Source organism: Tachyglossus aculeatus, chromosome X1 (genome assembly GCF_015852505.1).
Source record: "Tachyglossus aculeatus isolate mTacAcu1 chromosome X1, mTacAcu1.pri, whole genome shotgun sequence".
Taxonomy (NCBI): Eukaryota; Metazoa; Chordata; class Mammalia; order Monotremata; family Tachyglossidae; genus Tachyglossus; species Tachyglossus aculeatus.
In genome coordinates, this window is record NC_052101.1 from 6,019,644 (window position 1) to 6,032,065 (window position 12,422).

The window sequence follows — 12,422 nt, forward strand, 5'->3', positions numbered from 1 at the left end:
TTGTTCTACTTGGGTGTTGGAGGGAAAGGTTAGAAAAGTCCTTAGAAGTAATAATAAAAAGGGATGAGAGAAGAAGAGGCATAGATCTACAGGGGAATTTTCAGTTTCCTGAAGGCCCATAATGGGGTTGGTTCTGGAATCAGAACCTGACTAATTTACACTTAAGTTTATTGGAAAATGTGTTACACAGTTCCCTGGATTTCTCTGGGTCCCATGTGGGACAGGAGCTGTGTCCAACATGATTATATTGTATCTACCCCAATGCTTAGCACAGTGCTTGGCACATTGTAAGCGCTCAACAAATACCAATCAATCAATCATATTTATTGAGTGCTTACTGTGTGAACTCTACTAAACACTTGGGAGAGTACAATATAATGAAATACTACATTTTTCATTATCATTATTATTATTGTTGGCTATACCCAGGCTTTCATGGTATAGGTCTGATTAACTTGTATTTAACATCATCATCATCAATCGTATTTACTGAGCGCTTACTATGTGCAGAGCACTGTACTAAGCGCTTGGGAAGTACAAATTGGCAACATAACATGCGTTCAAACATGGCTCCCTCCAGCTATCACCCCATCTCCCTCTTTCCATTCCTCTCGAAACTCCTTGAGCAAGCTTTCCACACCTGCTCTCTCCATTTCCTCTCATTCGGTTCTATCCCAGAATCCCTCCAATCTGGCTTCCCTCCCCTTCACTCCACAGAAACCACCCTCTCAAAGGTCACCAATGATCTCTTGCCAAATCCAATGGCCTCTATTCCATCCTAAATCCTCTTCGACCTCTCAGCTGCCTTCGACACTATTAGACCCCCCACCTTCTCCTGAAAACTGAATTCAACCTCAGCTTAACTGACACTGTCTTCTCCTGGTTCTCCTCCTATCTCTCAGACCGCTCATTCTCAGTCTCTTTCGCAGGCTTCGCCTCTGCCTCCCACCCCCTAACTGTGGCTCTTCTTCAAGGGTCATTTCTGGGTGTCCTTCTATTCTCCACCACGCAAACACCCTTAGAGAACCCATTCTCTCCCCTAGCTTCAACTACCACCTCTATGTGGATGATTCCCAAATCTGCATCTCCAGCCCTTATCTCTACTCTCTACTGTCTCACATTTCCTCCTGTCTTCAAGACATCTCTATCTGGATGTCCCACTGTCACCTCGAACCTAGCATGTCTAAAACAGAACTCCTTTTCTTCCCATCTAAACCCTGTCATTCCCCTGACCTTACAGTAGACAGCACCACCACCTTTCCTGTCTCACAAGCCTGTAGCATTATCCTTGACTCCTCTCTCTTATTCAAGCCACATATATAGCCATCACTAAATCCCATCTGTTCAACCTACACAACGTCGCTAAAATCTTCCCTTTCCACTCCATCCAAACTGTGACCACATTAGTCCAAGCATTTGTTCTGTCCCACCTTCATTACTGTATCAGCCTCTTTGTTGACCTCCCTGCTTCCTGTCTCTCCCCACTCCAGTCCATACTTCTCTCTGCTGAAACATTTCTACAGAAATATTCAGGCCACGTTTCCTCACTCCTCAGGAACCTCCAGTGATTTCCCATCCACCTCTGCATCAGGCAGAAACTCCTTACCTTTGGCCTAAAAGTAGTCAATCACCTTGCCCCTTCCTCCCTCACCTCCCTGCTCTCCTAGTATAATCCTGCCACAAAATTTGCTCCTCAGATGCCAGTTCATTCATTCATTCATTCAATCGTATTTATTGAGCACTTACTGTGTGCAGAGCACTGTACTAAGCACTTGGGAAGTACAAGTTGGCAACATATAGAGACGGTCCCTACCCAACAGTGGGCTCACAGTCTAGAAGGGGGAGACAGAGAACAAAACAAAACATATTAACAAAATAAAATAAATAGAATAGCTATGTACAAGTAAAATAAATAAATAGAGTAATAAATATGTACAAACATATATACATATATACAGGTGCTGTGGGGAAGGGAAGGAGGTAAGGCAGGGGGATGGAGGTAAGACGGGGGGGAATATTCTCACTGTACCTCAATCTCATTTATCTCACCAACCCATGTCTTGCCTCTGGCCTGGCAAACCCTCATTTCCACTTCTCTTTCTCCCTTTTGCGTCAACCTGAATTACTCTCTTTATTCATTCATTCAGTCATTCATTCAATCATATTTATTGAGCATTTACTGTGTGCAGAGCACTGTACTAAGGGCTTGGGAAGTACAAGTTGGCAACATATATATTCATTGCCACACACTGCCCTACAGCACTTATGTACATCTCTGTAATTGTATTTACTTATATTAATGCCCGTCTCCCCCTCTAGACTGTAAGCTCACTGTGGGCAGTGAATGTGACTGTTATATTTATATTGTATGTTCCCAAAGGCTTAATGCGGTGCACTGCAGGCAGTACGTGCTCAATAAATACTCATCTGTTCATTCATTCATGCATTCATATTTATTGAGAATTTACTGTGTGCAGAGCACTGTACTAAGCACTTGGAAAGTACAAGTTGCCAATATATATATATTCATTCCCACACGCTGCCCCAAAGCACTTATGTACATCTCTGTAATTGTATTTACTTATATTAATGCCCATCTCCCCCTCTAGACTGTAAGCTCATTGTGGGCAGTGAAAGTGACTGTTTTATTAATATTGTATGTTCCCAAAGGCTTAATATGGTGCTCTGCAGGCAGTACGTGCTCAGTAAATACTCATCTGTTCATTCATTCATGCATTCATATTTATTGAGAATTTACTGTGTGCAGAGCACTGTACTAAGCACTTGGAAAGTACAAGTTGCCAATATATATATATATATATATTCATTCCCACACGCTGCCCCAAAGCACTTATGTACATCTCTGTAATTGTATTTACTTATATTAATGCCCATCTCCCCCTCTAGACTATAAGCTCATTGTGGGCAGTGAATGTGACTGTTATATTTATATTGTACGTTCCCAAAGGCTTAATACGGTGCTCTGCAGGCAGTACGTGCTCAATAAATACTCATCTGTTCATTCATTCATTCATTCATATTTATTGAGAATTTATTGTGTGCAGAGCACTGTATTTAGTGCTTGGGACAGTACAATACAAGAAAGTCGGCAGACAGGTTCCCACAGTGAGCTCGTAGACATGCTCCCTGCCATCAAGGAATTCTTTGGTCAGGATTTGACAGAAAAAATCTTCCATTAAAAAAGTCCGTCCTTCCCACCACTCCAGGGTGAAAGCCAAGTCTCCCACGGTCTTCGGGGTTTAAAGGATCCCACAACAGGTTGGGCCAATTTAATCTCTGCAATATTATGATGGTAAAATCCTTCGGGTTGACCTAGCAAACGGGCAGTTTTTAACGGCTACGGATCGATCGTCTCAGAGTTTCAATTACGAGGTCGCCTGGCCTTGCGAGCAGGGTGCAGAGCTGGGGGAAGTCAATCAATCAATCAATCATATTTATTGAGCACTTACTGTGTGCAGAGCACTGTACTAAGTGCTTGGGAAGTACAAGTTGGCAACATATAGAGACGGTCCCTACCCAACAGTGGGCTCACGGTCTAAAAGGGGGTGACAGAGAACAAAACCAAACATACTAACAAAATAAAATAAATAGGATAGATATGTACAAGTAGAATAGATATGTACAAGTCGAGGAGGGAATTTCCATGGATGTCCCGTGGGAGGCAGGAACCCACAAGCGAGGAGTGGACTGGGGATGTAAGGACATGGCCTCCCCTGAAACCAAAGTCCCTGTGGACCTGGAGCTGGCCCCTGTGGCAGCGACAGGGCTGCCCCAGCCGGGGCTCTCCACTGGGAAGCAACAAGGCTTAAGTGGATACAGCACTGGCCTGGGGTCACGAGTTCTAATCCCAGCTCCGCCGCTTGTCAGCCGTGTGACCTTGGACAAATCACTTCACTTCCCTGGGCCTCAGTTACCTCATCTGTAAACGGGGATTGAGACTGCGAGCCCCACGGCGTGGGATCATCATCATCATCAATCATATTTATTGAGCGCTTACTATGTGCAGAGCACTGTACTAAGCGCTTGGGAAGTACAAATTGGCAACATAATTTGGGATAGGGACCGCGTCCATCCCGATTTGCTTGTAACCACCCCGGCACTTAGCACAGTACCTGGCGCACATCGTTAGCACTTAACAAATACCACTATTATTATTATAGTGGTAATAATAATAATTATTATTATTATATTAATAATAATAATAATAATAATAATAAGCACTTAGAACAGTGCTTTGCACATAGTAAGTGCTTAATAAATGCCATTATTATTATTATTATTATTGGGAATCCACTGCTAGGAAAAGATTCCCAGTTTAAAATGTAGCCCAGCAGTTCAATGCCCTTGGTCCTGATAATGATAATTGTGATATTCTGATAAGGATAGTTGTGGTATATATGTGGTATACCTGTATATACGTTTGTACATATTTATTTATTTATTTATTTTTCTTGTACATATCTATTCTATTTATTTTATTTTGTTAGTATGTTTGGTTTTGTTCTCTGTCACCCCCTTTTAGACTGTGAGCCCACTGTTGGGTAGGGACTGTCTCTATATGTTGCCAACTTGGACTTCCCAAGCGCTTAGTACAGTGCTCTGCTCACAGTAAGCGCTCAATAAATATGATTGATTGATTGATTGATTGATTGGTATTTGATAAGCACTAACTTTGTAGAGAAGCAGCATGACTTAGTGGATAGATCGCAGGCCTGGGAGTCCAAAGGACTTGGGTTCTAATCGCCACTCCGCCACATGTCTGCAGCGTGATCTTGGGCAAGTCACCTCATATCTCTGGGCCTCAGTTCCTTCAACTGTAAAACGGGGATTAAGACTGTGAGCCTCATGTGGGACAGGGCATGAGTCCAACCTGATAACTTGTGTCTCTCCCAGCACTTAGAACAGTGTTCGGAACATAGTAAGTGCTTAACAAGTGCCATAATTATTATTATTTTTCCAAGTACTGGGCAAAGCACTAAGGTAGATACAATACAATCTCATCAGACACAGTCTTCAGTACACTTGGGTTTCACAATTTAAGGAGGAGGGAGAAGAAGGGTTTAATCCCCCGTTTTACAGATGAGGAAACTGATTTATATTAATGCTGTTCATGCATGTCTACTTGATTTGCTTTGTTTTGTTGTCTGTCTTTCTCCTTCTAGACTTTGAGCCCATTGTTGAGTAGGGATTGTCTCTATCTGTTGCTCAACTGTACTTTGCAAGTGCTTAGTACAGTACTCTGCACACAGTAAGCGCTCAATAAATACATTGAATGGAATACAGGCCTCGACGTCAGAACAATCCGGGTTCCATTCCCGGCTCCGCCACTTGTTTAGTATGTGACCTTGGGCAAGTCACTAAATTTCTCTGTGCCTCAGTTACCTCACTGTAAAATGGGGGTGAAGACTGTGAGCCCGCTGTTGGGTAGGGACCACCTCTATATGTTGCCAACTTATACTTCCCAAGCGCTTAGTACAGTGCTCTGCACACAGTAAGTGCTCAATAAATACGATTGAATGAATGAATGAATGAAGACTGTGAGTCCCATGTGGGACGTGGACTGTATCCAACCTGATTACTTTGTATTTATCCCAGTGCTTAGAAGAGTGCCTGGTGTATAGTAAGCTCTTAACAAATTCCTTAAAAAAATAGAGGATTCTATTGTTAAGCTGACCTATTCTTTAATTATCATATATTTAATAGAACTCAGGACGCAGTTGTTCGTTTAACTGGAAACTATTTAGTCATAGGAGGAAGAGACCCCGATGGGCTGTAACGTTAGAAGCAAAGTTCATTGTGACTCTTTTCTGAACCTTGTTTTTCTGCCTTGTTTCATGTACCTGTGTTTGAGGTTTGAATTATTCTAATCTATTCTTAATGTACTCATTTTATCATCTTCTAGGTATAGAAAATGATGAAGAAATTAAACAGTTAGATGAAGAAATCAAGGAGCTAAATGAATCCAATTCCCAGATGGAAGCCGATATGATTAAGCTCAGAACTCAGGTAACAGTTTTTCAAAGCCCTAAATTTCAGCTGCAATTTTTCGGTATTAATGAGAAGAAACGGGGGTCAGATGGGAGTAGGGGAAAAATGTAAGCTGGCTGAAGGACTGTCCATTTCCGTTTTCCACCTTCACTCATTGTCGACCCATGCTTGGTTTGGCATATCACCGGTTTGTCCTTCTTGGAAATCACGTGTAAGTTTTGCGATACCACCGTGACCACCAGCACCACATTTCTAAGTCTGCACCAGAGAGAAATCTTTTCATATCTTGAAATACTATTTCCTTTAAAATGGTACTAATGTAGGTTCCACACTATGCACTTTTTCCTACACAATATGAAGAGTCATGGCTAGGCACTTAATATTCTGGTCGTCATCATTTAGACCTCCGAGGCAGCTTTTATACAAACAAAAGACTAAAGGCTGTTTATGGTAGTAGGGAATTACTCATAAAAAGAAGTTGATTTTACACAACTGGTTGAATTTGACCTTATGCCAACTCTAGGGTAGATTAAATGCTGATAAATAGAATGGCCCAGCCGTCAGATATCTTTAGAGAAGCAGCGTGGCTCAGTGGAAAGAGCCCGGGCTTTGGAGTCAATCAATCAATCAATCAATCAATCAATCATATTTATTGAGTGCTTACTGTGTGCAGAGCACTGTACTAAGCGCTTGGGAAGTACAAGTTGGCAACATATAGAGACAGCCCCTACCCAACAGTGGGCTCACAGTCTAAAAGGGGGAGACAGAGAACAAAACCAAACATACTAACAAAATAAAATAAATAGAATAGATATGTACAAGTAAAATAAATAAATAAATAGAGTAATAAATATGTTCAAATCCCAGCTCTGCCAACTGTCAGCTGTGTGACTTTGGGCAAGTCGCTTCACTGGGCCTCAGTTGCCTCATCTGTAAAATGGGGATGAAGACTGTGAGCCACATGTGGGACAACCTGATCACCTTGTAACCTCCCCAGCGCTTAGAACAGTGCTTTGCACATAGTAAGCGCTTAACAAATGCCATCATTATCATTATTATTATTCCCATGTCTGATGATTTCCAGAGCTGGCCTACCAGATGGGAGGTCAGCTGATCTTGTGAGGTCAATTCCTGGGAAATCCGCTCAGGCGATGGGGTCCGTCCTTGGAAATGTCTGAAGCCGGGTTGGAAGTGTGTTGGCCGGGAGGATTTCGGAGTGATTGATCCACTCTGGGCTCTCGGCACAGCTTCCAAATTGGAAGTAGAGACTGCAGTCTGCAAGAGTTGATCACGGGCGTGGGAATACTTTGGGATTCCCAAAGTATTCCCAAATACTAAGCGCTTAGTACAGTGCTCTGCACATAGTAAGCGCTCAATAAATACGATTGATTGATTGATTGATTGATTTGGGATGATCAGTGGATGGCAGGACAGGGGAACCAAGCCGAAGATGCCTCAGTCCACAGCCGCCAAACAAGCTGAGGACTAGCAGGACTCTGTCAATATCTCTGTCCCCATCAGTCGATCAAATCAGCAGTATTTATTTTACTTATTTTGTACGACAATTGCCAAGCACTTACTATGTACCAGGCACTGTGCTAAGCGCCGGAGTACATACAAATTAATCAGATTGTACTAAGCTCTGGGGTAGATACAAATCAATCAGGTTGGACACAGTCCACGTCCCACATGGGACTCCAAGTTTTAATCCCCATTTTACAGTTGAGGGGGCTGAGGTTTACAGAATTTAAATGACTTGCCCATGTTCACAAGGCAGACAGCAGAGCCAGGAATACAATCCACGTCCTTCTGACTCTCAGGCAGGTGCTCTCTCCATTAGATGATGCTGCTTCTCAATTTTTTTTCAATCAGTGGTATTTTATGACCACTTAGTGTGTGTAAAGCACTGTTCTAAGCACTTGGGAGAGTATAACATAGCAGAGTTGGCTCATCAATCGTATTTATTGAGCGCTTACTATGTGCAGAGCACTGTACTTGTTGAGTTGAGTGCTTACCCTGTACAGACACTATACTAAGCATATGGGAGCGTACAATAGTTAACGGACATGATCCGGAGACACAGACGTTAATATAAATTCCAGGTAGTGTAAAGATGATTATAAATTGGAGCAGCATGGCGTAGTGGATATTCCCTGGGCCTGACGATCATGGGTTCTAATCCCGGCTCTGCCACTTGTCTGCTGTGTGACCTCAGGCAAGTCACTTCACTTCTCTGGGCCTCAGTTCCCTCATCTGTAAAATGGGGATTAAGACTATGAGCCCCATGCAGGACATTTATTTATCTATTTATCTATTTATTTTATTTTGTTAGTATGTTTGGTTTTGTTCTCTGTCTTCCCCTTTTAGACTGTGAGCCCACTGTTGGGTAGGGACTGTCTCTATATGTTGCCAATTTGTACTTCCCAAGCGCTTAGTACAGTGCTCTGCACATAGTAAGCGCTCAATAAATATGATTGATTGATTGATTGATATGAACTGGGTCCAACCCTGTATCTACCTCAGCACTTAGAACAGTGCCGAGCACAAAGTAAGAGCTTAACAAATACCACAATTATTATCATTCTATGTGTAAGTGCTGTAAAGAAAAAGACTTGGTTATGTCTTCTTTATTATGACTTTATTATATCACCCATGAACTCAAGTGCATGGGTGACATAATATGAAGAGAAATAATCCCGGCTCTGCCATTTAACAGCTCTGTGACTTTGGGCAAGTCACTTAACTTCCCTGTGCCTCAGTTTCTTCATCTGTAAAATGGGGATTAAGACTGTGAGCCCCATGTGGGACAACCTGATTACCTTGTATCTACCCCAGTGCTTAGAACAGTGCTTGGCACGTAGTAAGTGCTTAACAAATACCATCATTATTATTATCATTATGATTATTATTAGAACAGGGAGGAGAGATGAGAGATTAATCAGGAGGGAAGGCTTCCTGGAAAAGAGGTGATTTTTAGTGGGGCTTAAGGGCTCATCTAGGATGTGAATCTTCAAGGCTGTAAACTTCTTGTGCGCATGGAGTGTGCCTACCTAATCTAATGTATTGTACTCTCCCAAGCATTTAGTACAGTGTCCCACACCAATAAGTGCTCAACAGTTACCACTGGTTTATCAATTGATAGATAGATATGAACCTAGACCCATTCACAACCAGAGAAGCAGCATGGTTCAGTGGAAAGAGCCCGGGCTTTGGGCTTTGGAGTCAGAGGTCATGGGTTCGAATCCCGGCTCTGCCAACTGTCAGCTGTGTGACTTTAGTCAAGTCACTTAACTTCTCTGTGCTTCAGTTGCCTCATCTGTACAATGGGGATTAAGACCGTGAGCCCCATGTGGGACAACCTGATCACCTTGTAGTAATAATAATAATGATGGCATTTCTTAAGCGCTTACTATGTGCAAAGCACTGTTCTAAGCGCTGGGGAGGTTACAAGGTGATCAGGTTGTCCCACGGGGGCTCACAGTCTTAATCCCCATTTTACAGATGAGGTAACTGAGGCCCAGAGAAGTTAAGTGACATGCCCAAAGTCACACAGCTGACAATTGGCAGAGCTGGGGTTTGAACCCATGACCTCTGACTCCAAAGCCCGGGCTCTTTCCACTGAGCCATGCTGCTTCTTGTAACCTCCCCAGCGCTTAGATCAGTGCTTTGCACATAGTAACCGCTTAATAAATGCCATTATTATCAACACTTAGAACAGTGCTTTGCACATAGTAAGTGCTTAATAAATGCCATCGTTATTATTATTATTAACCAAAGCATAAACTGCCTGCACCAGAGCAGGTCACATCAGAAAGGAAACAAGGGTCTTTGTTTTGTTTTGTTGTCATTCATTCAATCGTATTTATTGAGCGCTTACTGTGTGCAGAACACTGTCCTAAGCGCTTGGTGTTCTTAAAAAGAGTTTTTTATTTTTAACATAAACCCCGAGGCCTTACTTCAGTTTCCCAAGAGGACTTAGGCTTTGACCTTTCCCAGCAGCAAAAGTTTGCTTTTTGTTTTTTGTCTTTTCGTTTTCGAAAGCCCTTTCCAGGCACTGTACCAAACAGTTCATATCCCACTTGGGGCTCGCAGTCTTAATCCCCATTTTACAGATGAGGCAGCTGAGGCACGGAGAATTGAAGTGACTTGTCCAAGGTCACACAGCAGACAAGTGGCGGAGCCGGGATTAGAACCCGGGTTTTTCTGACTCTCAGGCACAGACTCTATCCACCAGGCCACACTGCTTCTCAAGTTGCATTTATCTATAATAGGATTCTACCACAAATTAACTTTCCAGAATAAATGAAGTTTAGAATCAAGTTGTGGTTTCAAAGCCCCTTAATGAACATTTGTTGTGGAATCCTTACAATATTTTGCCTAGAAACCGAAACCCTATAGAGATATGTCGCTAGGGTGAGTCCTAATCATTATGAGAAATGATATTTTTCCTCCAAATCATTTTGAAACATTAAATTGTAATGCTCAACAATGCCTTAAATTAATATTTAGTCCAGTCCATAGGGATTCAGGGATTCAGCATTGCCTTGTGGATAGACTCTTGCCTGGGAGTCAGTTGGACTTGGGTTCTAATACTGGCTCTGCCACTTGTCTGCTGTGTGACCTTAAGCAAGTTACTTTACTTCTCTGGGCCTCAGTTACCTCATCTGTAAAATGGGGACAGAGACTGAAATGGGACAGGGACTGTGTCACCTGACTCTCCTCTATCCACCCAAGTGCTTAATATAGTGCCTGGAACATCGTAAGCACTTAAATACTACAACTGAACAGTTCCCAGGGGAAATTTGTGACCATGTAATCAGCGTGACTCAGTGGAAAGAGCCCGGGCTTTGGAGTCAGAGGTCACGGGTTCAAATCCCGGCTCCACCAATTATCAGCTGTGTAACTTTGGGCAAGTCACTTAAGTTCTCTGTGCCTCAGATACCTCATTTGTAAAATGGGGATGAAGACTGTGAGCCCCACGGGGGACAACCTGATCACCCTGTATCCCCCCAGTGCTTAGAACAGTGCTTTGCACATAGTAAGCGCTTAGCAAATACCATCATTATTATTAAAAAGAAGCAGCATGGCTCAGTGGAAAGAGCATGGGCTTTGGAGTCGGAGGTCATGGGTTTGAATACCGGCTCTGCCACATGTCTGCTGTGTGACCTTGGGCAAGTCACTTAACTTCTCTGAGCCTCAGCTACCTCATCTGTAAAATGGGGGCTATGACTGTGAGCCCCATGTGGGACAACCTGATCACCTTGTATACCCCCCAGCACTTAGAACAGTGCTTTGCACATAGTAAGCACTTAACAAATGCCATTATTATCATTATTATTAATCGCTGTGGCTACTTCATTATTCAGAGTGCCACAGTTGCTGTTCTCAAGTCCTGGCAGCCAACTTAGTCCCAGAACCACCTTTTCCTGCTCCTCTTTTCCTCTCCCCTGTCCTTTTCTCCCCATCACCCTTCCCCCTTTACCCTCCCTCTCTTTTTTCCACTCCTCTTCTCCTCCTTTCTCCTTCCCCTTCTCCTTCCTGACCTCCCTTCCTCCCTTCATTCATTCAGTCATATTTATTGAGTGCTTACTGTGTGCAAAGCTCTGTATTAAGTGCTTGGGGGACTACAATAAAACAATGAACAGACACATTCCCTGCCCACAACGAGCTTACAGTCTAGAGGAAAGTCTAGAGGGATCTTCCTTCTTCCTCCTCTCCTCTTCTCATTCATTCATTCAATCATATTTATTGAGCTCTTACTGTGTGCAGAGCACTGTAGTAAGCACTTGGGAAGTACAAGTCGGCAACATATAGAGACCGTCCCTACCCAACAACTGGCTCACAGTCTAGAAGGGGGAGACAGACAACAAAACAAAACATGTAGACATCCTCCTTCTCTCTTCCCCAATCCCCAGTCCCCTTTACCCTTTTCTTTCCATCCTTCCTCCTCCATTCCCAGCTTCCACTCTTCCTGACAACCGACGAGGGAGATGGTAAGGTTTTCCCAAGGGCTTAGATGCAACTCCCAAAATGGCCTCAGTGAAAATGAAAGTACCTGATATACCTAAAAATGCTCTCTCAACCTGAAAGAAATTCCATGCACCAATGGCTAATAATAATAATGGCATTTCTTAATCAATCAATCAATCAATCATATTTATTGAGCACTTACTATGTGCAGAGCACTGTACTAAGCTCTTGGGAAGTACAAATTGGCAACACATAGAGACAGTCCCTACCCAACAGTGGGCTCAGAGTCTAAAAGGGGGAGACAGAGAACAAAACCAAACATACCAACAAAATAAAATAAATAGGATAGAGATGTACAAGTAAAATAAATAAATAAATAAATAAATAGAGTAATAAATATGTAAGCACTTAAGCACTTAAGCACTTATTATGTGCTTATTATA

The 12,422-nt window shown here is 42.7% G+C and overlaps 1 protein-coding gene across 4 annotated transcripts in view; it reads left to right on the forward strand.

Annotated features, from left to right (window-relative positions):
* Positions 1–12,422, forward strand: part of MYT1L (myelin transcription factor 1 like) — a 450,983-nt gene that overhangs the window by 422,772 nt on the left and 15,789 nt on the right. For 3 of the 4 annotated variants that reach the window (XM_038772248.1, XM_038772250.1, XM_038772246.1), the window contains one exon: positions 5,924–6,027. In XM_038772248.1, coding sequence (XP_038628176.1) covers positions 5,924–6,027 — 104 coding nt within the window. Of the gene's footprint in view, positions 1–5,923; positions 6,034–12,422 lie in introns of all 4 variants that reach the window. The other variant, XM_038772247.1, reaches the window with a different exon arrangement.